General features: G+C 35.6%; 2 protein-coding genes and 1 non-coding gene across 6 annotated transcripts; 2 read left to right on the plus strand and 1 right to left on the minus strand.

The window, feature by feature from the left end:
- The first annotated feature begins 1,468 nt into the window (after positions 1-1,468).
- On the plus strand, positions 1,469-15,749 carry klf3 (Kruppel like factor 3 (basic)). 2 transcript variants are annotated; one of them, XM_058792409.1, is made up of 7 exons: positions 1,469-1,690; positions 7,443-7,494; positions 8,582-8,989; positions 9,719-9,851; positions 10,794-10,935; positions 12,420-12,568; positions 13,133-15,749. In XM_058792409.1, exons 2-7 carry the CDS (start codon positions 7,462-7,464, stop codon positions 13,312-13,314), a joined length of 1,047 nt encoding a protein of 348 aa, XP_058648392.1. In that variant the 5' UTR covers positions 1,469-1,690; positions 7,443-7,461; the 3' UTR covers positions 13,315-15,749. The 2 variants fall into 2 exon arrangements, with proteins under 2 accessions (XP_058648392.1, XP_058648399.1); XM_058792416.1 differs by lacking the exon at positions 1,469-1,690 and having other exon boundaries at positions 7,224-7,494.
- A 355-nt stretch (positions 15,750-16,104) lies between these two features.
- trnap-agg (transfer RNA proline (anticodon AGG)) lies at positions 16,105-16,176 on the minus strand. Its single transcript has one exon. It is a non-coding gene; the product is annotated as a tRNA-Pro (tRNA).
- Positions 16,177-16,433: 257 nt separating this feature from the next.
- Positions 16,434-26,497, plus strand: fam114a1 (family with sequence similarity 114 member A1). 3 transcript variants are annotated; one of them, XM_058785525.1, is made up of 13 exons: positions 16,434-16,646; positions 18,085-18,354; positions 18,512-18,596; positions 21,359-21,540; positions 21,765-21,899; positions 22,088-22,240; positions 22,818-22,983; positions 23,375-23,460; positions 23,585-23,794; positions 24,294-24,433; positions 24,515-24,587; positions 25,779-25,832; positions 25,979-26,497. In XM_058785525.1, exons 2-13 carry the CDS (start codon positions 18,091-18,093, stop codon positions 26,102-26,104), a joined length of 1,674 nt encoding a protein of 557 aa, XP_058641508.1. In that variant the 5' UTR covers positions 16,434-16,646; positions 18,085-18,090; the 3' UTR covers positions 26,105-26,497. The 3 variants fall into 3 exon arrangements, with proteins under 3 accessions (XP_058641508.1, XP_058641493.1, XP_058641502.1); XM_058785510.1 differs by having other exon boundaries at positions 16,435-16,646; positions 18,085-18,402; XM_058785519.1 differs by having other exon boundaries at positions 16,436-16,646; positions 18,085-18,402; positions 22,818-22,944.
- Positions 26,498-26,537: the final 40 nt, after the last annotated feature.

Raw genomic sequence — 26,537 nt, forward strand, 5'->3', positions numbered from 1 at the left:
CACCCACATCCACCCACACACACAAACAATATATAGTCATACAATTATAGATATCTCAGTCATAATCATCACACGTGCATTGTGGGTTTGTACAAACAAACTTGTATGCGTGAAGTTTCGCCAGTTCCACTTCCACGCCTCTAACTGCCAAAAAGAAAATAAATTCACAGTTGTGTAGTATAGGTTTTGCAGGTGTGTGCGAAATAGAGATAGAGAGATGTGGGTGGGTGAGAGTATGAGAGTATTGGAGGCGAGTGTAATTCTGGTAAAGGTCTGGTAAATCTGAATGGTTTGCTTTATTATTCTGGGTAAATAGACACAAGTTGGGTTTATGTGCACTGGCGTCATCAGGTACGCAATATGTTATTGTTGCTGATGACTTGGAAGAACTCCAGTATACAATAACTTCAGCAACCAGTCTATACATACACACCTTTGCGTGACTGACAGGTTCAGTGTGTTATCTTAATGTCTTAATATGCTTTATGGAGCAGTGTAATAATAAAAAGTGATTAAGATAAAAATAAATTTTCAGCAAAGATGCATTAAATTCATTAAAAGTATAAGTAAAAATAGTTGAAATGTTACAAAAGATTTCTGTTTTAAATAAATTATGTTCTTATGAATTTTATATTCATATAAAATAAATATTGGAAAACATTACTAATATTTGAGTGTCAATAATAACCAAATCAGCATATCATTGTGACACTGAAGACCCACACTGTAAAAAAAAAAAAAGTTGAGCGAACTTAAAAAAATTTGTTTTACCAGCTTCAGCGGAACTTATTTTTGTGGGAGATTCTCAAATTTTTGTTGTATAAACGACAAGTTGAGAAAACTCAAAAATCTGCTGAAGCTGGTTGCCTTAAAATTTTAAGTTGGCTCGACTTTTTTTTTTTTTAAGTGCATAGGAATAAATTACATTTTAAAATATATTAAAATAGAAAACAGTTCTTTAAATTGTAATAATATTTAACAATATTATGGTTTTTACTGTATTTGATCAAATAAATGCAGCCTTTGTGAGCATTAAAAAGACTTCTTTCAAAAACATTTAAAAAATCCTAATTATTTCATACTTTTGACCAGTAGGATGTAAATCATGAAATGATTTGAATATAATATTTACAATGGGCCCTTTGCCCCCAGCATGCTTTATGCTTTATGATCAAACATTTAGCAATAAAAATGTATGCTTTGTAAATTATGCAAGTTATTTGTCTTCACCCATTGTTATAGAACCAGTCGACCTTTATCCACGGTTGTTAGATCTTTGAAACTAGTAAGGCGTGTCTTGTCAGGAAGGGAAAGAGGGAGAGATAGAGAGAGAGACACAGAGAAGGAAGGAAAGGGCGGAGAGGGAGAGGCAGGCAGGCACACACACCCAGCCCATTCTCCTCTGTTCTGCCCCCTCCTGTCTCCTCCTGTCTCCGCTTGAGCGTATCCCCACCCTCACCTCCCGCGAGCGCCCGGCCCTAATCATGTGATAGACGCTCAATTCACTCAGGACACTTTAAACACTTGGACAAGCAGTTGTTTCGTAACTCTCGGGGAAGTTTTTTCGGCGTCAGCCTAAATGCTAGTGTGTCATTTGGATGTGTTTCATGCCATCGTGATCTGGGTTGTTGCTGTCGTCTGCGGTCCTTCATAACGGCGCACTTTTCACGTGAGGAATATTTACTGACAAGTAAGTTGCTGTATTCATTAAATGCCATAGTCTGATGTAAAATAAGCAAAATCAAACCGTCCTGTTGTAGTTATTTTAGTCAATCGTTTATTTAAATAAATAGGCTAAATAATATTTAATATAGATTATATTTTTAATTTCACACAATGTAGCTACGGCACTTTTCTACAGTAGGCTACTTTTGACAGATGTTTATGGGTCAATGTCAAATAAGGATGCCGGAGATTATAACGACAAGAAATCTTTTAAGAATCTAGTTTAACGTGTCTCAAGTTTTCAGAAATGTCATCTTTGTATTCATGTTTATATGAAAAAAGGTAAACAGATTTTTCCACCATGCAAATATGAATTTAATGGCAAGTGTTGAAAAAAAAAAAACCGCGATTGTACAAAGCATAATCATTATAATTTATAAACGTTTTATAAACATTCAGACATTAATTCAGTTTTTATATTAATACGTTTTCAAGGTGTAACTTAATTTGAACAACACATACCTTTTATACAAAACTTTATTTATTTATTTATTTATTAACAATCCTTGGACAGTTACACCACCTAGATATGTTTACTTCAACAATATCACAAAGTCAAAATTAGGACTACATAAATTAGGAAGTATGTCCTTCAAAGGAGAGATGAATTCAGTACATTTACCAGAATTGCATGAATTGCAATTAAATTGTATTTTTGAACAACTTTAAAATAAAAAGGACTGCCATGTTTGTTTTGATTATTGTTCGTTTTATTAATATTGCTCTTTTTTTTTTTTTTTAATAATTGACATGAACTGGTAGTGGCACTGCTGTAGTTGTATTGATTTTCGTGACTTAAACTTGAATATTGTATCAGCGTTAACATGATTTCTAGTCTCTCACTCAGTTTATGATCAGTGCTAGAGCTTATATGCAAATATAATTTTTATGCAAATGAAACACTGTGTAGGAACATGTGTGCAGGATCATGTTGGCATGCGCCTTTGGCTAAGTTGGACTTTTTAACTAAACATCTGTCACATTTCTGAGTTCTGCAACACTTTATAATAAGTTTAAATGTTAACAAACAGTGTTGCATTAAAATGCTTAGCAGGTTAATGTACATTCAGAGAGTTAGAAATGTCATGACACCTTGATTCATATATTATACATAATGTGCATGAACTACTGATCTTATATGGTCACTTGGATTATTCATTAAAATGGTTAAAAATCTGGCCAAATGGTGCATGACATACATAGTTTTTGTTGAACACAAGTTCTAACAGGCAAAAATATAACTGTTTTTAAAATCAAAAATACTTCGAGCCCAATTCTCCAAGCTTCTGCAGTAATTGATTTAGTTTGTGATCAGCTTGGCCTGCATTTAGAATGTGTGGATTTTCAGCTATTCAAAATCTGAACATCCCGCCTTTGCATTTTGGATGGTATGAAGATTAGATTTACTGTAAGGATGTGCATGACTGACATAGCGTTTTTGGTGTAAAAATCAAAACCAGTAAAACTAATAGTCAAAGTCCCAGGGTCAGTAAGGCTGTTGTATTCTGAGCTTTGTTTCAAGGCTGAGGTTTGCGTCAGACATTCCATCTGGCACATGGAGCCTCTTTTCCTGTTTTCAGCATTTGAGGGGAGGCTGCCTAGGGGGAGTACACACTCACACACACACACATACACATGCCTAGACCCTCCACCCACTCACACGACTCTTTCCTTGGATCGATACTCTGATCTTATCACAAACACTCCACTACAAAAGAGGATCATTTTCAGAGCCGCATACCATTGTTAAAATGCTCAGCCTCTCTCTCTCTCTTTTTCTTTAGTTTCAGGAAAGGCCAGAAGGGAAACTATGGCCCCCATGTAGCAGAGCTTCTCTATGTGTTCACTGTGGAAACAATAACAGACATGCTGCGGCCTTCTTGCTAAATTTGGTCTTCGGCCTAAACTTCAGTCTAAATTTGTTCCTATCTTTCAGTCAGATAGAAACCTACCTGTAACATTTTTCACCTTGTGATCATCCCGTTCAATCTCATATCTCATGCATCTCTCAGACACCTGGCATCTGGCTGAAGACCTGTTATCTGAGAGAGCGATGGTTGTGTGCATTGAACCAGCGCTGTTCAGTTTGGTTTTGGGTTTTACATGGGTTTGCTATTAGATTCTGCACTTTGTAATTTTGGTCTTCACATTTTCTCCATGTCAGCAAACTGGACCGTTTCTCTCCACTAGGAAACTGCATTAGAGCGTAACACTGGCATTCTGTGGTTTTGAGTGTGTTTATGCCTTAATGGATTTGCCTACTTCACCGGTCTGCAATGTGGAGTGAAGAGCTTGTGTAATTTAGAAGGTATCACACAAGTTCTTCAAGCAGTCTCAACTACTCTTTCACACCGCCTGAGGTTAAACACACACCACAGCATTCAAAAAATGAATAAATAATGACACTAAAACCTAAAGATACTTGGAAATATTAAACTGAGCCACAGTGTTTAAGAATTTTAACCATGTTAACATCCAGTATAAAGCTATTAATGTGAGATTCAAAAGATCTTTTAAAATACTAATTTTATTTCTAAATATTTGTTTTCAGCTAATTATGTATATAACAGAGAGACAGAGGATAGAAACAGATTGAGTTATTAACTTTCAAAGCCTATAATTATAGTAAAATGGAGTATTTAAACACCTTAATTTAATTGCTCAGAGAACGATAATTATTGGTATTTGATGTGTTATGAAGTCTTGTGCTAGTTGGCACTGCAGTCTCTCCATGCTAAACACATCTAGTGAATCACGTACTAACTTCTCTTTATTTTATGAGATTGTAAAGTTTAAATGATGGAGTTTTTCTGTATGTGTGTGTGTGTGGGAGTGTGTGTTTTGTTGTTGTTAGCAGTGAAATGCTTCATGATTAATGTAACGTGTTCACTTGAACTCTGCCAAGCCCGGAGGACAGATTTGAACTCTTCTCTCTACTTCACCTTATCATATTGTCTTATGATAGAGAAGGGAAAACATGACAAAATCCAAATAGAAAACTTCAAAACAGTGTTTACTTTTCCTTACTGAGGTCTATCCATGTGCAACAACTCTGATGGTGATATATAAAAATGTCTGTCTCTTATTTGGAAAAGGACTGTTTGTTTGACTAAGATTTCCTAAGAAGGAGCTTAGCAGACTTTGATGCTACTGCAGACAAGTTAAAAAGGAAAGCTGTGCTTTGTAAGTATACAAAGCACATTAGTGTACACTACTTTTTAAAAGTCAGAGGTCAAGAAATTAATACTTTTATTCAGCAAAAATGCATTAAATTGATCAAAAGTGACAGTAAAGACATCAAAGCATCTTGAAATAAATACTCAAAAATATTAAGTAATATTAAGCAAAAATGTTCTCAACAAGTGCTTCTTGAGCACAAAATGAGCATATTAGAATGATTTCCGGATCGATCATGTTCTGTCATGTTATTCCAAACTTATGTAATGTAATTTTCCACGGAACACAAAATACGATCCATCCATCCATTTTTCAAAACGCTTGTCCTATGTGGGGTCCTATATGGTTGCAGCTGTGGAATTCTGAATGAAATATGAAAGGAATATGATGCATTTTTGTCCCTTTTGTAGCTCGGTAGCACGGTATTCACTTTCACTTTATGGAAAAGAACAGCCTGTACATTCTGCTAAACTTCTTATTTTGAAAGAAAGTCACACGGGCTTAACGTGACAGTGAATAAATGATGGCAGAACTTTCATTATTGGCTAAATTATTCATTTAAAACACTACAGACATTAAGTCAGAGTCTAGTTACAAAACCTTGCACTTAGTAAAGCATTCAACCTGAGGTCTTGAATGGTGTTTAACTCATCTGTTGTGACTTGTCTTGTGTTTTGGTGTGTCTCTTTATTGGTATGGAATTCTATACTGTTAGTTTCAGGTTTGGATGAGTATGTCTGTGTTTGTGTGTACACTTCAGTATGTTGTTTTGTTAACCCACGCCTGACCCTGGGGCCATTGGGAGTGTTTCACAAGCCTGTGTGTGTGTGTGATCGGCATTGTCTCTTGCGATAGTAGTCCTGTTTATATATGAGCGTCTGAGGACTGAGGAGAGTTAAATTTGCTGGGAGTGGACCTGGACTCAGTGGACCTAGTATAGATTGTGTGTGTGTGTGTGTGTTAACAGCACCACCCTGGGTTAATGATTGTAAAAAGAGACTTTACATTCACCCCTCTCTTTCTCTCTTTCTTTCTCTGTCTCTCAGACTTTGGACTGTAAAAGCACTCCCATATCATTGAGTCTCATGGCTCACTGATGAAGTGTCCCGCATCCCCTTCCTGCTTTGAGTCCATGCACTCCACCAATTCCAATGAAAATAAAGTCCTTTGTCATTTTTACTTTAACTTACCTTTTGGATATAAAAATCAATCAGCACCTATAGACTGTAGTACCTGCATCTTTGTGTCAGGCTTTGTGGGCTCAAACAAAAGACACAGACAGATCGAACAGCAAAAAATATTTGTCTCTTTTGTCTCCACATGATCATATCTAAGATATCTGATGAGCTGGTACTGCTGTAGACCTTTCATCTTTTGCTTTGAGCTTCCTTTGTGCATTGTAGACATGTTAGCTGTGTTATTCTTCTACTATTGACACTTTTTGAGCTTAACTCTCTTATAATACACTTCTCACACTCTTACTAGTTTATTTAATTTGTACGCTTACAATATCAAACAATACACTGTTTTGACATTTTTCTGATTTAATAGCATTCTGTGGTGGATATTTACTTGTTTTCTTTGTTAATGTCATGCTTTGAATACATTAACTTCGAATTGTGGTTGAAATTATGATCTGACAGTTATAAGTTGTGTTAAATGATTTATTTTATTTGACTCATTTGCAAAATTGATATATTGTCACAAAATAAAATTGCGTTTAACTCTTTAGTCAGAATATTATAGTTTACAATGCTTTATATTGTTTAGGCCTATATAAAATGAAAATTGTATTTATTTATAAAATCAATAGTTCAATAGTAAATTCAAAAGTTTGAAGAAATCAGTCATTTTATTCAGCGAGGGCCCATTAAATTGAACAAAAGGGACAGTAAAGATATTTATTATCTCATAAAATTGTTAAATATATTAAAATGTTTATTTTTTATATTAAATTGTCATAATATTCCAAAATATTCTTTTACTGTATTTTTGATCAAATAAAGACAGCCTTGGTGAGCGTAAGAGATTTCTTTCAAAAACTTTATTTAAATAAATGAAAAAAGAAATACATTTTAAAGTTTTAATGTTACCGTCACTTAACATTTAACACAAAGGAGGAAAGTTATCAGTTAGGTAATCCAAAAAAAAAAAATACTGAGACAAAAATCCCCTATTGAGGAAACACCGTAGGATCAGGGAATGAATCATTATCTACGGTTGAAATAGTAGCATTTAGTTGCAGTGCTATAATGTGGCCTTTCTGTTTCCCAAGACCACTGGGTAAGTGGGTCAGGTGGAAAAAAACTGTCTAATAGTGTTGCAATCTTATGTACAACCACACACAAACAGCGTTCATCGCCCTGGGCATTCTAACTTCCCCTGTACTTTAAGTGATTAGTGTTTCAGCACCTCTTGCATGCTTCTCTGCTTCTGTGTGCTTGGAATGAAGAATGACTTCCTGATAGCTCACAACATGTCCCTAATGTGGGACTTTTCTGTTAACTGATATACTAATGTTTTTTCTCTGTATTTTCCAGAATTCCAGCGGCGGCAGCCATGATCAGGTGTGACCCAATAAAGCCAGACATGGTAAGTACAGATTTTAGGGTAAATATTTTTAAATAAATTGGTTGTAAAGAAAAGGTTGGTATGTTGGAAGGTTTTACAGAGATCCCTTCTACACTGAATCAAAGTTTTATAAGAAAATACTTGTTTCAGTTTTTCTACTTAATTCTATGTGCTCTTTGTAATTATGTGTTAAATATAGCCTACTAAAAAATTATTTTTACATCATATTTTTTAGTGTACAGGTATTAGTCAGGGTAGTGCCATACTTAATTTTTGACAGGAATGAAAATGAGGCTGTGCGGGATAGTACAGTTCTTTCACTGGATTGTATTGTTGTATAACAACATACCGATTGTTCAGCTGACGAAATGTCTTTCTGAAAAAAAAAACGACCTAGGACCTTTATAAAGTGCGTGACATCGAATCCCTCACAGCCTTGTTCAATTCAATATGGCGTGTAACCTGATTAAAGTCTATTAGCCAAAAGAAGTTGTTTTGGATTAATCTGAAATGTTCCTCCACCTTCCTGATACTTGTCTAGTTCTTTGCATCCGGTTTATGTGATTTTAAAGAAAACAATGCTTCACTTTCCGTTTCCAATAACAAACCTGCCTTACCAACTAACACACAATGGGCCTCCTGGCACACATCCATCTGAGCACCCTGGTCTTATTGGCACATCGGTTTGTTTGTTTAAGTGCAGTATCCATGTGCAATCCTTCAATTCTTTATAATAACACGAGATACATTTATAGAGACTAATAAGGATATTTTTGAATCACACGAGTATATTATTAGGCTCTTACAAAATGTATCTCTAAAACTCATCTCGTACTTGCTCTTTTTTCTTTCTTCCTCTTGCTGCAGATGGACATGCATTCCTTTCTTATTAGGTTAGGAGTTTATATGGGGTGGGAAGTCGAATTTGGCTCATACTCAGTCATTCAAAGTTAGTCTTTTTGTCGGTTTATAGTCCCCAGACTCAACTGCTGCTCAGCGCAGCTGCTTTATATGAGTGCTGGTGTAATTATGTACATGTGAATGTGTAAATATGCTAGCAAGTTCACAATGTGTTTAATGTCTCTCTCTCTCTTTCTCTCTCTCTCAGTCACTGACTTACCCAGCTTACCTGATTAAACCTGCACCAGAGGCATTTGGAGTCGTATTGTCACCTTCCATGGTTCCTACTTCCACAGCTCACCTATACTCTCCTCACTACCGCCAAGAACACTACTCCTATATGAGCCCCCCTCACACATACCCTCTGTCCCAGGATGTCCATCACTCCCAGAACGAACCTGTCGATTTATCCGTCAGCAAAAGATCCTCCGTTTCATCGCCTTCATCATCTCTGGCATCGTCATCTCCCAGAGCCACTCCACCATCCCCTTATGACAGCTACAGTCCGGTGTCACGTCCTCGCCCCGGCTCCGGCTCAGGCTCCATAACAGGAAGCACTTCCGGGTCACCTCAGACAAGGCAGCTGACCCCACCACTGGCCCTTCCTATTCCTCCGGTAAGAATAGTGGTGATACCTTACTAAAAATGTGCTGTGGTGATACCATGGTAATGAATGATTTCAATGGTGTTTACATGGTAATCCAGTGTACATGGGCAAAAAACATGGTGTTTATTTATACATTTCTAGTCTTATTAGTTAGGTCACATACTGTATGACAGTGACTTCAGTACACTTCTTTCATTATGAGCTTATTTTTAATTTCTGATTTAAATTGATTTTATTATTATTTTTTTTATAAAATATTTTTATGACAGTGCTTCACTGCTTATTAATACTTGAAAAACATTTGTTCATCAAATAAAGTTTTTTTTTCTTTTTTTACTGTATGCTCACCAAGACGGCAAATATTTAATCAAAAATACAGTACAACACAGTAATATTATGAAATATTATTGCAATATAATTTTTTTGTATTTCAATATATTTTAAGTGTAATTTATTCCTATGATGGCAAAGTAGTCGTCAGAAATCATTTTAATATGCTGATTTGGTGCTCAAGAAACATTTCTTATTATTATGAATGTTGAAAACAGTTGTGTTGCTTAATATTAGCTGTGATAAATTTTTTCATTATTCTTTGGTGAATACAAACTTCAGAATAACAGCATTTCTTTACATTCAGTATATCAGTAGAAATAATTCCTGTGATTTCTTATCTAAAACTTAGAGACCAACTGACATTTCTTGTGTCATAATCCATCTGTGTTTGTTTTTCTGATGCAGGTTTTGACACCTATTGTACCAGTGCTTTCTATGCTGCAGCCGTTTCGTATGCTCTACCCTCCCCCCCTACACCTGTCTCAATCCATCATGATATCACCTGTCACACCTGAGGATCCTGCTAACCACAAACAGTGTAAGCAGAATAACATCATATCACACACAGGGGGTAACACTTTACAATAAAGGTACTAATACCTGAATTAACACTTACTTACACTAACATGAACTCATTATTAGTGAATCAATCAAGTGTTATCCTTAACTACAGAACAACTGGAGTCAATAACGGCAATAACTACCTATCAGTGCATGTTTGATAGTTGCTTGATTGCATTGTGGTAGGCTACTGTTGTGAACACACATAGAAGACTGACACAGAAGAGATGAAATTGTTGAATAAAGTCATTATTTTTGTTTTCTTTGCACACAAAAAGTATTCTCATAGCTTCATAAAATTAAGGTTGAACCACTGATGTCAGGAGGACTAAATGTCCTTGCTAACTTTCTCGGCTTTGAACGTGGTAGTTCCATTGCTGTCTATGGAGAGTCAGAAAGCTCTCGGATTTCATAAAATATATCTTAATTTGTGTTCCAAAGATGAACGAAGATCTTAGGTTTAGAATGAGGGTGAGTAATTAATGACTGAGTTTTCATTTTTGGGTGAAGTTAGTAATGACGTGCATCTTGAAGTAAAATCATAATGATGCACTTGCAAATCATTATCTAAAATACGAATTAACAAGCACTAAAATTGCCATACTTATGCAGAAATAGACATTAATCCATATGACTCCTGTCATAGTTAAGGATAGCACTTGATTAGCTAATCCTGAGTTCATGGTGAAGTAAGCATTAATTTAGGTATTAGTACATGATTACTAATGTACCTTTATTGCAAAAATGTTACCCACACATGCACATTATTCACATTTGCACATTAAGCAAACAACACATTGCCTAACACATGCTTTCACTCTCTACCGATGAGTAGATGGGCGACAGTTGTAATAATATAGCCTTACGTAATTTTTTTTTTGAATGGTTAATTAATTTGTCTCCTTTCTCTTGTCTTCAGTCCCTATAATGAAGTCAGAGTATCCCCCAGACAACCATGAGCTCCTCAAGCCAATCAAATCCGAGCCCCACCCTGAACACGCTCAGGATTCCCACGGCCAGGAAATAACCTCACCCGTCATTACTGTCCCACCGAGTTATGAGTGAGTACTGAGCCCTCAAACACGCACATATGCTCAATTTGTTGTATCACCATTTATTTTATTTTGTATAATACTTGTGCATATATACTGCAAGAAAGTTCATTAAAAAATTATATCTTACAAATAAGGACAAGTTGGTTAAATGAGATGAGATTGTGTCTGTGCATGTGACTGTGTTTCTTTGTGAAACAGGTCACAGCTTGTCACTTTAATGGGTTGTGTCTCATGTTTTTACGTAAATTTTTCTCACTGTATATCTGTTTGTAAAAACAACCTACTGGATTCCATATAGAAACCTGTAATTAGGCACAGAAACCAATGCTGCTCATACTGTACACATAGTATCTATCTATCTATCTATCTATCTATCTATCTATCTATCTATCTATCTATCTATCTATCTATCAAGTACATTTGGTCTACAGTTCTTTTTCAATCACAAGTATGTATGTGTGTGTGTGGTGTAAAGCATATATTTCTGTATCTGATGTCTCTTGCTGCGTGTCTGATAAAATCCCCCAGCATGCATTTCAGAGACAGCGTGTCTCCAAGTATTTTCAAACCCTCATGGGGTAGAACACTTGAGTTCATACGAGTGCATGGATGAGAGTTTAGACATCTTATTTTGTGCGTGTTTTAGTGCACTTTCACAGTGGATGTGATGTTTTCCAGTGTGTTTGGTGTCATCGGTTATGGACATACTGTGTGACTAAAAGGAAAAAAGTACTTTTTTTCAGAGAGAGGAGCAATGTTTATGAGGAAGGGAGGAGAAAGCGTTTGATTTAGAAAGGAAGGGAGGAGGAAAGTATAATGATCATTTTATATTGGGTGCGGTGCCAAAAAACAGCTACTTTTAGGAACAAATGTTAGAAAGTGGGAGAATAAGACTGAAAATATGTAACTGAAATAGACTGGGAGGGTAAGGTGTATGGAAATGTTTAATGGCGAGATGAGAGAGAAAGAGAGAGAAGTATTTAATAATAGGGTGTATTTAGGCAGGAACTTACAGTAAAAGGTGTTCCTGTTCAGTAAATGCATGGGAGATTTTTCAACTGGTTTATTGTCTGCAAGTCGGAAATCGTAAGCCCAGTCACTTAGAAAAGTGCCAGTCTTTATGCAACAAGCTGCACAATTAGATGTATTATTCATGTCCGTAGCACAAACGGTGCAGAACGTGTTGCCCACTTTAGTTCCTCCTGTGGTTAAGGCCTAAGTGTAAGCAGTAATAAGGATTTTTCCTTTAGCAAACAAGCACGGCTAATAAAAATCATAAATGAAGCATGGGACAGTACCAAAAACATGTACTGCCATTACACAAAATCTAATGTGGAGCAAAGGTCATAGATACTTGCAATACTCAGATAACTTACAACAAAACAATGTCATTCATGCTATGCTTTGAGGTAGATTGTATGTAATGGTTCTGACCCCTGGTGGTTAAAGCAAGAGGTGCAATTCAAACACTCATTTTTTGTCTTTAACAGGGGAAACACACACTCAGTGATTGTACGTCGAAAGGTAGAGTCTCCAGATCCGTCGAAGAAGCGTCGAATTCATCGCTGTGACTTCAATGGCTGCAATAAAGTCTATACCAAAAGCTCCCACCTTAAAGCACATAGACGCACACATACAGGTAAATAGGCTATATATGCAAAGACTTTTGTTTATACACACAATTAATTGACGCTCGATTTTTTGTTGAAAAAAAAAGTATTTTATGCTCACCAAAGCTACATTTATTTGATAAAAAATATTGTTAAACAGCTTTTTTTTTAAATTACTTTATTCCTGTGATTTTCAGCAGGCATTACTCCAGTATTCAGTGTCACATGATCCTTCAGAAATCGTTCTAATATCCTGATTTGCTGCGCAATAAAACATTTTTATTATCAGTGATTATGTTTTGTGGAAACCGTGATACACTATCATTTAAAAGTTTGGAGGATTTATTGATTTGTCCTTGTTCAGCAAGGACACATTAAATTGATCAAAAAATGACAGTAAAGACATTAATAATGTTACAAAAGATTTCTAAATGCTAAATGATTTCTAAATGTTTTTATCATCAAATACTTTTTAATCTTCTTTGAGATTATTATTGACCCATATAAAGATGAAAATGCTCATTTACTCTTACTCTGACACTGTTCATGCGGATGAATAAATACTCTTCTTATCTCTTTGTGTGACCATTTAGGAGAAAAGCCTTATAAGTGCATGTGGGAAGGCTGTACGTGGAAGTTTGCCCGCTCCGATGAGCTGACCCGTCACTTTCGGAAGCACACGGGTGTAAAGCCGTTCCAGTGCCCTGACTGTGATCGCACCTTCTCTCGCTCCGATCACCTCGCCCTGCACAAGAAGCGCCACCTGCTGGTGTGAGTTCAATACTGCACGACGTGAACGGAGGAGAAATCGCACCTTCGATTAAGCCGTTGCTCAAGGAGGAGCTTCATCTTCAGTGATGCCAAGGGCCGTTTTGTGTTTCCCGTCCCCTTCCAGTTCAGGAAACGTTGCGTATTAGAAGAAAAGTGTGGAGTTGATGGATAATATGATGGCTGGCTCATACTTCATGAAAATAATTAGTATCCGAGTGGATTTTGTCACCATTACTATGGATATGGAGTAGTGCTGTGGATATGACCCTTATATAGATGAAATTGAATGCCAAGTCTTTTTCTTGATACCAAGCTCTCTCTCTCTCTCTCTCTCTCTCTCTTATCTTTCTATACACGTCTCTCTCATTGTTTTGCCCTCTGCAGGTCAGAGGGCCAGTTGTGCCAGTTACAGCACTACACAAACAAGCATAATACATTTACAGAAAGTCAGCAGCCAGTCACACACAAATACACAAACACAACTCGGACAGTTTCACACTTTTAATGTTGTTTTAAGATGCAACTCGGGTCAAACCTGCACAATGTGAATTTATTTTTCTCTTTTTGTATATTATTTGGAAAAATGAATGTGTATAGATCCTGTATATGTATTCAGCATGTGTGTTTCATGTTTCAGTGTAAGGACCAAAGCTAATTTGTCTTACACCTCATGCATTTTCTGAGATTGTTTGATTTGGGTCAGTCAGTTCACACCAAGAATGATAACTATAAAGATAACTAGATAATAGTGTCCACACCAATGCACAATAATGTTCTGTTTATTATAAACACGCATTGCAGTCATCTGCCACTTTAAATGCTCAAGATCAAGATATTTAAAGAAGAATGGATTCTGTTTGGCTGTCAACGATTGTAGATTTCATAAGCTGAAACAAATTGTTTATGAAAGTGATTCCAACAATATTGTTCCTCTATAGCGTTATTGTTATATTTGTGGACTCTGTTCTTTTACATTTAGAACTATATCTTTATCGTTATAGTTATTGTCCTAGGTGTAAACGGACCTTTATACTTTGACTCTTAAGAGTTAAGTTTTGACTAAAAGTTTTTGGTTCCAAACGTAGCTTTCGAGCACCTGACCTGTTATTAACCTAGTAAAACATTGGCATGTTTTATTAATTGTAATCATGAGTTAATACTGTAGTTTATTACCGTAAGTACTATGTACTGTGTAAGTTCTTGCAACTATGCACATGCACAATTTTACGATTTAGTAATGAAATAATAGTAATGATTTTACCCTACATAAATACATTTTAAAAATACAGGTAGAAAGTAAGTGTGAGAGGTTAAATGTTAATAGGCTGGTCTGAAAATTCAACACTTGATCATCTAGCACATACATGTTAGTTGCAAGGACTTATAGAAAGCTTAATTTTGCTTAATCTCACCATTATTCATATTTGAATAATTTCTGTAATCATGAATATTCATATAATCCTAAATATTTTGTCGTGTTGTATTTTATCAAATCCAGTGTCCAAGGCTCAAAAGGGTAAACTATTATTTACTGAGGGGTGTTTAGGTGGAGAAATGTGATAAATGTGAACCATTCAATAAGGGGCATTATTTTATTTGAGTGAGTTCATCTAGGTTATGGGTAACATTGTCTTACTGCTAACACTTTGTTTGTGAGATATTTGTTATGTAATTATGGATATATGCAGGGACAAGTGTACTCTTGTTTTTCTGTTTGTAGGTTTTGCAAATCATTTTCCGTGAACAAATGTTTGTAAAGGGCAATGTGTAAACGGAAACAGTGCACTTTAAAATAGATTTGAAATGGCAAATATCTGTAAATGGGAGTCCATGAATAGCTTTAAGCTTTGGGCTGTATTTTTCTCTTTCTTATAGCGGTTCAACAGTTTGTAATAGACCAGTTTCTGTTTTTCTCTTCTCAACTGAAGGGCAATTTTGAAGAATATTTTGAAGGAGGAAAAGAACAAGGGGGAGCGTACATAAGAAAGGAAAAAGTCCTTAATGAAACAATTGAGATGAGTCAAAGAAAGAAAAAGGATGAAGCATTTGTTTCTTGGTCTGATGTATAAACCACAGCAAAGCTGTACAACACATCACAGAAATGATCTAATCAGATAGGATAATCGAAATATTAATATATATATATATATATATATATATATGTGTGTGTGTGTGTGTGTATTTTTAATTTTTTTAAATGGAATGACTGAACGGGCAATTTATAGAAAGCATGATTATGATGTATTTTTAATCCAAAACAAATATTATATGTTTTTATAAAGATGTGAATCTTCTGTCTTTTCTAAATTACTTATATTTTCACAGTTCAAAGGGAATATTATGCTGTGTCATTATATCAAACTGTGAATTTAATACAAATTGTTCAGACACTTTTTGTATTATATAGATTTAAATATATATCATTCAATAAACTTTTTATGGTGAATATTTTGTATAAATGTGTTGTCATTGTGTTTGATTTTGAATTTAGCATAATTGCTTGACAAATTTAGATGTTCAGTGGCTGGCTGCATAAAAGGTTTAGACTAGTCTTACAAGTTATATAATCAGCATTTTTTTTTTCTTTTCTTTAAGACTGGTCATAACTGGTCAGATATATAAAAACCTAGATTGGTCTAAAATAAGACTCATTAGGCTACCTCTTGGCTAACTGCTATAGTTGTTCATAACATAGTAACTAAGTTTATGCAACTGGCCCCAGGACTTTCACAGTTCTACAGTCATTTATAAAGTAAATATCATATTTCTGACCTGTTGCATTCATCAAAATCTAGGGCTCGTCCGGGATTTGAACCCGGGACCTCTCGCACCCTAAGCGAGAATCATACCCCTAGACCAACGAGCCAGCTGCATTAAACAAGCATGTATAAAAACTAAAAAAAAGTTTAAGGTAGAACGTGATTTTTCTTATCACCAAAGTTTTATCAATATGAATAGAGTTACAGTAATTTATGCATTCTCTCAAAAAATCTTTTTTTAAAAAGGAAATCTCTTCTCTAATATTACAATAATCAGTTATCTCATTATTTCCAACTCTGAAACGCAACGCCACCTTAAAAGCCCAGACCAAACCGATTAATACCACACACTGTCTAAATTAGTACCACAGTTACAGTTGAGTGTAGAATTGGTCTCGAATTCATACGCGAGATGTGAGTGGAATTTGTTCACTTATTAGTTCACTGTCTGCAAAGTAAGTGCCAAAAGTTCAGGTGACGTCACCATCCACAGCGGCACGCGACCCTCTGCTGCCGACGTGGCGCGAGCTCGAGCTCGAGCGGAAGGGTTGCGCGAGCGCGACTGTCAGCAGAACTGGTAAGAAGGGATGAGCCTATGAATTAACGTTAACTTTATTTCAGAAGAAATAACACTCGTGTTATTTTTGCCTATGTGTATTTTGCATTTCAGCGTTATGCTTGTATTTATAGAGTACTTCCATTTGTCGCGTTTGCTGCTATTCTTTTGCATCTAGTTATTAAGGTTAAATTCGTTTGCACTGTCGCTTTTAAAGTCCTCGCAGAGTATATTTAAAATACTTTAACATTCTTCAAATAAAGAAGTTACAATAAAAAAGACAAATATAACGGGGAAACGAATAAACGATTTGTAAGCAAACATGGGCGTTTGATTTAAGCTAGTATAAATGCAGTCTTTGAGACATCAGAAAACTGCATGCGTCTTATTGTATAGAAACTGTAACTTGTAACCTGAGGTTTTTAATCTGCTTTATATACAGTTTCTGTACATGTGTATTAATTTACTGAACGTCTATTTACAAACTAAAGTTTGAATGTGGCTGTACGTGTATAAAATGACCGCTAGATGGCGCTGCAATCCGCATTAAACAAAGGCGCTTGACAGCGCGGCACCATTCAGGGACGGCGCTGAATGCTGTTCTGTGTCAAAGCTTTTCTGTTCACACACACGTACACATATAAATTGGTTTTACTGCATTAATAGTATACGCAAGATATGTATTAATAATATATCTCACAAGCGTCGTGGATTTTATACAGAGGTGATGAAGTGTTGCTAAACCCAAATCTAAAACTAACTATAAGGCAAAACTTTTGACATGATTAGATTAAAAACAAAATATACTTTAGCTGAATTATAAGCCTTACTTGCACATGTATGTGTGTATTCACATTGTGTCCAAAGCTATAGCGTAGGCCTATTTGACCAACCTGACTGCAAATTGTTCTCATGGAAATGCCAGAAATCAAAATATCCCAAAGAAATCCTAATGGAATTCCTGGTGTAATTTGGAAGCAATGGAAAATGAATCTACTGAAACTTAAATAAGATCCTGCTAGGATAAAAAAAACAACAACAAAAAACACAATTCTGATTTTCTTGATCGAATTGTTCTTGATCCTTTTAGGATTGATTCCAAATTATTATAGAAATTATATTAGCAACCCATTAGCATTACTCGCCTAAATAATACCAAGTTATTTTGCATGCACTACGACAAGCCAATATATATCTGCATTTTTGAGAAATGAGTCTCTGAGCACCATATTTTTATAATCTGACCTGATATTTCACAAGATCAACATCAATTTTATTTTCACTGTTCTGCTAATCGTCTGTGTCACTGATCAATTTCAGTTATTTTGCAAACCTTAGTCAGAGCTCAGCTGTCTCAGCATTTAGTCAGAAGTTAGTTTGTTGTCAATCACAGCCAGTCATGGCCAGCTGTTTGCATTGCCTCTCATTACACTTTGTTTGCTTATCTATTGTTTATCAGAGCACCATGTCGCAAGGTGAGACCGTGGAAGACCTCATTACAAAACCTCCCCCTTCCCTCCAGCCGACTGCCTCTGATGAAACTGCCACCGTAGCTGCAGCCAATACAGATGAAGTCCAGTCTATATCACAACTCTCACTAGACACATCAGCCCCTGACATAACCAATGTGGCTGTAGAAGAGCACGGCACAACCAAAGGTGTTGAAGAGATGCAGGTCCACCCATCAGTAGAAAAACCTGAGGGTCAGGTGACTGAATGTGTGGATTCGGTGAGTTTGGATCCAGATGTTACACAGGAAGAAGCACAGGGAACAGAGGTACATTTAATAGGGTTGATCTGTGTATGTGCCATGTAACAAAACCCATAACATAATTTTTTTGTTTGTGTATTTTGTGATTGCTCTTCGGCTGTGTGGTTGTTATCAGCCCCTGGATGAGTCTAAATCTAAAGGCTGGAGTAGTTGGGGCTCCTGGGGGAAGTCACTTCTGACCACTGCTACATCCACTATGGGTAAGTCATCTATCTATCTATCTATCTATCTATCTATCTATCTATCTATCTATCTATCTATCTATCTATCTATCTATCTATCTATCTATCTGTCTATCTCTCTGTCTGTCTGTCTGTCTGTCTAAATCACTCATCAATGTACATTTTGGCATTTCAAATGTTGATGCAACACAGATCAAATTTTGTTGCATGCATGTACAGTAAACAGCAAAAATACATATGACATTCAATCTTTTCTCATCCGCTTTGAGGCACTTAACCACTAAGTTTCTAAATTTGATATAAAAATATTGTACCTTTCAAAAGTTTAGAGTTGATAATGAGTTGATTCGAGTCATATTTGATCAAAATACTTTGAATATTTTGAAATATTATTACAATTTAAAGTAATATTTTTCTTTTTTAATATATTTAAAAAAGTACTTTATTCCTGTGATGGCAAAACTGAATTTTCATCAGCCATTATTTTAATCTTCTGTGGCACTTGAGAAATCATTACTTAATTACAAAACTTCAGAAATTATTACAATATGTTGCTGATTTTGTGCTCGGTATTATGAATGTGCAAAATAGTTGGTCTGTTCAATGTTTTTGTGGAAACAGTGATACTATTTTTTATTTATAGAAAGTTCAGTTCAGTTTTTTTTTTTTATTAAAAATATTTTGTAATTGGGCCTGTAACATTAAAAAGCTTCTCTATTGGAATAGGGACAACTACTCTGGATACATATGGAAACTTCATCTATGAAAAATACCCTTTATTCTATTGTTTGTTCAATTGCTCTTAGTTGTAAACAAAGTCTCAGATAATCCGATAGTAACCAGCTCCCTCAGGATCTGGGTCCAATTTAGAAAACATCACGGTTTACAAAGAGGCTCTATTTGCATGCCCATCCTTAACAATAATCCCCCAAATCTAGCTTAGAGTCTGCATTTCTCCTTTGGACATCTAATGGCCTTCTCAAGTTTAATGATCTCTATGAGGAGGGGGTATTTGCTTCTTTCTCCTCCTTATCTAAAACGTCTACCTAGTCATCACTTATCTGTCTGATCTACTTAGTCATCACTTGTTTCGGTTCTTTCAAATCAGGCACTTTATAAAGAAGCAGTTCCCTCACTTTCCTAATTGCCCCCCTGATTCACAAATTGACCACTTTCTTGCTCTAAATGTTAGCCGTGGCATTTAATTTCTGTAATTTATAATTTAATAAATTCTATTACTGTAGACCCTACTTACACTTTTAAAGATATCTGGGAGCAAGACCTGGGAGTTTCTATCATGGAGGACTTCCTCTTCCATATATGCCAGGCATGGGTTAACACAGTGCAAGATACTATTCAGAGCTCACTTAACCAATGCCCAGTTGGCAAAAATTTTCCCAGACAGGAGCGCTGCTTGCAACCGTTGAAAACAGTCGCCTGCCAATCATCTGCATATGTTTTAGACATGTCCGAAACTGGTAACCTTTTGGTTCTATGTATTTGAGACGCTTAAAAAAAGCTCTTAACATTAACATTGTCCCTGACCCATTTCTATCCCTGTTTGGGGTTTCTCCTATGCCAGATTTGATGGCCCGAGATTGTAAAGTCATTGCTTTCACTACAATTTTGGCCAGGCGGGCTATTCTACTTAAGTGGAAGCATACTTCCCCTTCATCTCATGACAGGTGGATACAGGACATACATTTTCTATTGTGTTGGGCTTGAGAAATTGAAATGTTCACTCTCTGGTTCACTTAAATCCTTTTACAAGACTTGGGATCCCTTCTTAAATTACATTAAAGCTCACCTCCAACTGGTAACGATCCATAACTTTTAACTATTAAAAGACTGACTTCGTAAGGAATTTAAAGCTTATTGTTATTATTTTCTTTAATTACTGGTTTATTTATTTTATTTTATTCTTATTTACTTATTTTCTTTTTATTTATTATAATTCTTAGTATTTTTTCCCTCAATTTGAATCATTTAGGGGGTTATTTGGGTGGAGGGAAGGTTTGTGGGAGAGATTAATGATGGACAGTTTCCTGTGGTCTACTACTTTTCTTTCTATGGTGTACCATTCTGTAACTGTCACTGAAAATGCTAATAAAAAGATTTGAAATAAAAATATTTTGTAACCTTATAAATGTAGTTATTGTTACTTTTGATTAATTTAATGCATCCTTGCAGAATAAAAGTATTAATTTCTTTTTTTTTTTTAAATCTTACTGATCCCAAACTTTTGAACAGTAGAGTCTCTTTTTGTGTTTTGCAATAGTCTCCAATGATCAGTTTTGTTATTCATGCAGTCAGTGGAACCAAGATGAAGCAATTTATAGTGCATTACTGTATGCATGCTTTATAAAAAAAAAAATAAAAAAAAAATATATATATATATATATATGTGTGTGTATATATCATTCATTCATTCATGTATTTATTTATTTATTTTTGGGGTGTGTGAGACAAAAAAACAAAGAGACTGTGGTGACTTACAGCTTTAATAAAGCTGCATACAGAACAAGTACTTGCAAAATAATTTTGTATTAGTTGCCATTAATATTAAAACACATGTGAGGTATAATACTAAGTGTTAACTTCTAAATGCAGAAATTGCTATTGTCAGCGCAGTGTGTCATAGTAGATATTATTGTAAACACAGTTGTGTGAATGTAAACTCTCGGAACAATAGATCAGATCAATATCTGTTCTATGCATTAGCTCTTACAGGTAAATGCAGCCCTAAAGTTTAGTTTTTTTCATCTTTTGATTGTGTCTAGGTCAAGGGTTAAGCTCTGTAAAAGAGAAAGCAGGTGTGGCATTACGAATCCGTCAGAGCTCATCATGTGAGGAGGCAGAAGAGGCTGATGAGCATTCTGGGACCGAGACGGCAGAACACGCTCATTCAGAGGAGGTGCACAGAGGAGTGCTGTCAACCATCAGCAGTGCTGTTCAAAACACTGTGAGTCTGCACATATGTAACACACATCATTAGCCTTACCATGATTTACCATGATTACTGACATGTAACAAAACCAGCCGCTACACTTGATGAATCTGGAGATGCATTTGAGACAGTAATAAGTCTCGGCTGACCGCTTGTGTTTGAATCACCTAAGATGAATGAATGTTTCTTGTCCCTTCATCGTAGAAACAAATGAATTTTTCTCCTTCTTGCTTTATCAGGGAAAGTCAGTAATAACAGGAGGTCTTGATGCTTTGGAGTTCATTGGAAAGAAGACCATGAATGTCTTGGCAGAGAGTGATCCAGGTTTTAAAAAGACCAAAATACTAATGCAGAGAACTGTCTCTCTGTCTCAGGTAAGATGGTCAACAAATGCTCAAATAATAGTTTTCACCATGATTAATGGGTGTTGTTACCCAGCAGAGTGCCTACAACCGTCTTACCTCAGATGCTAGAAGATACAGTGGTTTTGTTGGAAATTTATGCCATGTTTTGAGTGTATGTTTGTGTGGCACTTATCTACTGTATGTGTGTATGTCTGCAGATGTTAAAAGAAGCGAAGGAAAAGGAGAGAGAGAGACTGAGCAGTCAGATGGTCACAGAACCAACCGCCCACTATGGGATCTTGTTTGATGATTACCAAGGCCTGTCTCATCTTGAGGCACTGGAGATACTTTCCAATGAGAGTGAAGGGAGGGTTAGTAACACACACCATTTGCATTTACCCATAATACATTTGACATTTTACAGGTTCATTTTTCACTAATGATCAACTGACTGTACAGTTATCCCACTATTACACAGCTACTTATCAAATAAATAAACAAATGGACATGAAATATTAGTATGAATTTAAATGTGTGAAGAAAAAGTCTGCTGAGTGATACTATTGACATGACAAACCTTAGTGTGGTTACGCATTTTTTTAAAGCAAGGATGCATTCAATTCATCAAAAGTGACAACAAAAAAATTTCAGTTTCTTTAGTTCGAGAGTAACTGTTTTCAACATTGATTGTAGAAATAAGAAATGTTTCTTGAACACCAAATCAGCATATTAGAATGATTTCTGAAGGATCATGTGACACTGAAGACTAGTGGTTGCAGAAAATTCAGCTGTCGTCACAGGAATAAATGACATTTTAGAGTTTAAATTATAATAATATTTCAGAATATTACTGTTTTTACTGTATTTTTGATCAAATAAATGCAGCATATCTAATAAGTTAGACATGAAATCCTTCTCCTTTTCTTCATGTATCTCTCCTCATTTCAGGTGCAGGAATTCTTGTCCACTTTGGAGGAGGAAGATTTGGAAGTTATGAAGAAGGAGCTGATTGCAATTAAAGAGATCTTCATTACTCATGAGGAGGAGGAACCTGATGCTGCCTCAGGGGAAAACGGTGAAGTTTATTCACAAATTCAGTGTTCCACTCCTCTCTGTGAGTCTTCAAATGCCTAAACATATTTAGACAAATCCAGATCACAGTCAAATCCGGACCACAATCAAGATACTGTGCATGACAAATCAGTATTACAATTTATGCATTAATGTAGATTAATCAAGGTAAAACCTCACATTCACACCTTTATTTTTTAAATCCAATCATAGATTTTGTGTTCAATTGAATAATAAATAATTATTATGGTTGTGAAATGATTTTGTAGTCTATAATTCTGATTGAAATGACCAAGTAAAACCTAATATTAGCACATCTCAATGAACAAACATTGATTTGATATGACAGGCGACTCAGTCAGAGCACTATAAATATTTCAGTCCTCCACATTTTTGCCCTTGGGTATTAAATTTACGTGATCTGTGTGTTTCAGCTGCTGATGGAGAGGAGTTTGTCAGTGTTCTTACTGAACTACTCTTTGAGCTCCATGTTGCTGCAACTCCCGACAAACTGAACAAAGTATACACACACACACACACACACACTGCATATCCACATGTAACATAAATGTTTACCTACACTCTCCAGCACACACATATGTTATTCACAAGTATAAACACTAATTATACAGTGTGCCCTGCAGGCCCGTATAAAAGCTCATGATTGGGTGCGAGAAGCGGAGCAATCCCGGGAAGATGTCAAAAATGTTACAGAGGAATTAAAGGAAGAGAGCTCCACCACTTGCCCTGCTCCAGAAAAGGAGGAAGAGAAAGAAGAAGAAAAGAAAGAGAAGGGAAAAGAGGGAGAGAATGAAGAAAATAATGCAAAGGATGGAAACTCGAACGCTGTTGAGGTGAGAAATGCCTTCAGCGTGTTACCACATCAGAACTATGTGAACACTATATATATATATATGTGTGTGTGTGTGTGTGTGTGTGTGTGTATGAATAGAAAATGATGAGTAGAATTTTTAAAAGCATTTAATTGAAATATAATTGTGAAAGGATAAAAGTATTAATTTCTTGCTTTCAGAAAATACCATTTGTATGCCATAATGAAATACCATAATTACATTACTTTTTATGTTTTAAAAAATATAAATCTTATGCTCACCAAGGCTGTATTTTATTAAAAATACAGTAAAAACAGTAATTTTGTGAAAAAATATTACAATCTAAAATAACTGTTTTGTTCTATTTTAATATATTTTAAAATGTATTTTATTCTTGTAATGCCAAAGCTGGATTGCCAGTAGCTACAACTCCAGTCTTCAGTGTCACATGATCCTTAAGAAATCATTCTAATATTCTGTGTATAAATGTTTATTTAAATGTGTATGTTTGTGTGTGTAGAAGCTATATCTGTCATCAGTGGGCAGTCTTGCTGAGGTGACCGCTCGTAGTATAGAACAGCTACACAAAGTGGCCGAGTTGATTTTACACGGACAAGAGCTGGAGAAGCCAGCCAGCCAACAGGCCAGTATACTGGTCAGGTGAGTTCCTCGGTCATTTCCAGAAGATGTTATTAGACCAATCTTTTTATTAGCTGTTAAGTGACTGTTGTGTATGCTCAGGTTAACCAGTGCCATGTGTAAGGAGGTCAGATGCCTGGCCCGAAGGTTCTCGGACACATTACTGGCTGCAGGGGTGAGTCTGACTGACCTGAGCTCATTTCATTCTGAAAACATTATTGATGACATAACTGACCCCATTTAATTTCTTAATGCACGTTCATAGTCTTATTATGAATGATGTATCAGTTGATGTTATTGCGAAGAAAACAAACATTTGTCTTCATCTTTTATCAAAATGTAATAACTAAAAGCTCAGCCTCTGTAATGACTTTACTTTTTCAGATGATATCACCAAGCGCTTTCATTTTTTATCCCTCCAACCACCTGTCACATTTCATGAACCAATCAATTCCTGATTTAATTTTTTTGTTGAAAATGTGGCATAACACAATGAAATTTACAGAACATACAAAAGTTTGTCAAAACAAAATCATGTCAGAAATTAAGTGTGAAATTTGACAATAGTATACGTTTCCAGCGCATTCATTTAAAGAACATTCTTTTGATGCTAGTAAGAATTTTTTCAATCTTCATTTTTCAGGACAGATCAACATTGCCCTCTTGTGGTTTGGGAACATATCTGTTGTATTGTTTTATTTTTGGTGTAGCTAGGACCAGATTTACCAGGTGGCAAATTAGAGTGAGACCACAATCCCGTAAAAGTGCCAATGAGAGTGGAAAATTCTGCAAGTGATTTACTGACAGTGCGCAAATTAAAGAACACAGCCAGCTCATTTCCATAATAACCAAGAGCAGGGCAAATTAGCAACTATCGCAGCCACATCAAGTCACCCAAAACTGAAAATTGTCTCATCATTCACTCCAAAACCTGTATGAGTTTCTTTCTTTTGTTAAACATAAAAGAATGTATTTTGAAGAATGAGGGTAACCAAACAGTTGCTGGCCCCCATTGACATCCATAGTATGAAAAAATAAATAAATAAATACAATGGAAGTCAACTGGGATGAGATGTTTGGGCCAGTTTCATAATGAAATATATCCCATTATGAAAGTATATGAATTATGAAAATAGGTTGCAAATGCTGTTGCATGTGTTGTTGTCATTTAACTAAAACTATTAAAAATCAGTTTCGTTAATTGAAATGTATATGTGATTGTCCCAAAAATATATATACACTGTTATACTATCATATATAAAATGTGTATACTCTTGCTTTTAGTAAAACGTATACAATTTTTGTGCTGGAGTTTAGAATTAACATCCTCCTTTTTTCTGTCTCTCTCTATTTTTTGACCCTATAGAGTCAGAGAAAAGCAGAAGAAGTAAATCCTCTAGTGGACAGTGTGATGCTGGAGGTAAAACTGAATGTGATATTTTTTTCATAATGCACAGTTAACAAATGAGGAGACTGCGAAAGGGGATTTGATGATGATAATGATAATGACTGTAGTTATGATAACGATGACCCTTCATCACTACACTGTGTGTCTCGTTTCCTCAGGGGTGTAATAGCACTACCTACATTCACAATGCATTCCAGCTGCTGTTGCCTGTTCTTCAGGTCTCGCATATCCAGACCAGCAGAACTGCGGCCAAGCCAGCCCCAGAAGCAGCATCCACAGAGTAGTGCCTGTATTCTCTTTGTGTGTGTTTCTGTCTGTATCTGTGTTTTGTGTTTAGGTATGTTGCTTCAATATGAGAGCTTACACCAAAAAGTGCAATTCTAGTCTATATATAGACTCTTACAATGAGATAATTAGGAAAATAAGATTGAAACTCCTAACTTATTTAGGAAGCTGCTTATGTATCATTTTTTCTTTTTTTAAGTTACTTTACAAAAATGAAGATTATTAATCATGTGTTGTATTGTCTGAGCAGATTTGAGCAGGTCTGCAACTGCCATTCACTTAAATTAATCAATCACTCATACACCATTACCAGTTTTTGTTTTGAATAAAATGAACCAAGAGCATAATCTGTAATATAAATAATAGGAAACTAAAGACTGAAATTCTCAGTACTGTGTCTTTTTATTCAGCATCTGTTGTGAAAATATTCAG

This window comes from Onychostoma macrolepis, chromosome 01, assembly GCF_012432095.1.
Source record: "Onychostoma macrolepis isolate SWU-2019 chromosome 01, ASM1243209v1, whole genome shotgun sequence".
Taxonomy (NCBI): domain Eukaryota; kingdom Metazoa; phylum Chordata; class Actinopteri; order Cypriniformes; family Cyprinidae; genus Onychostoma; species Onychostoma macrolepis.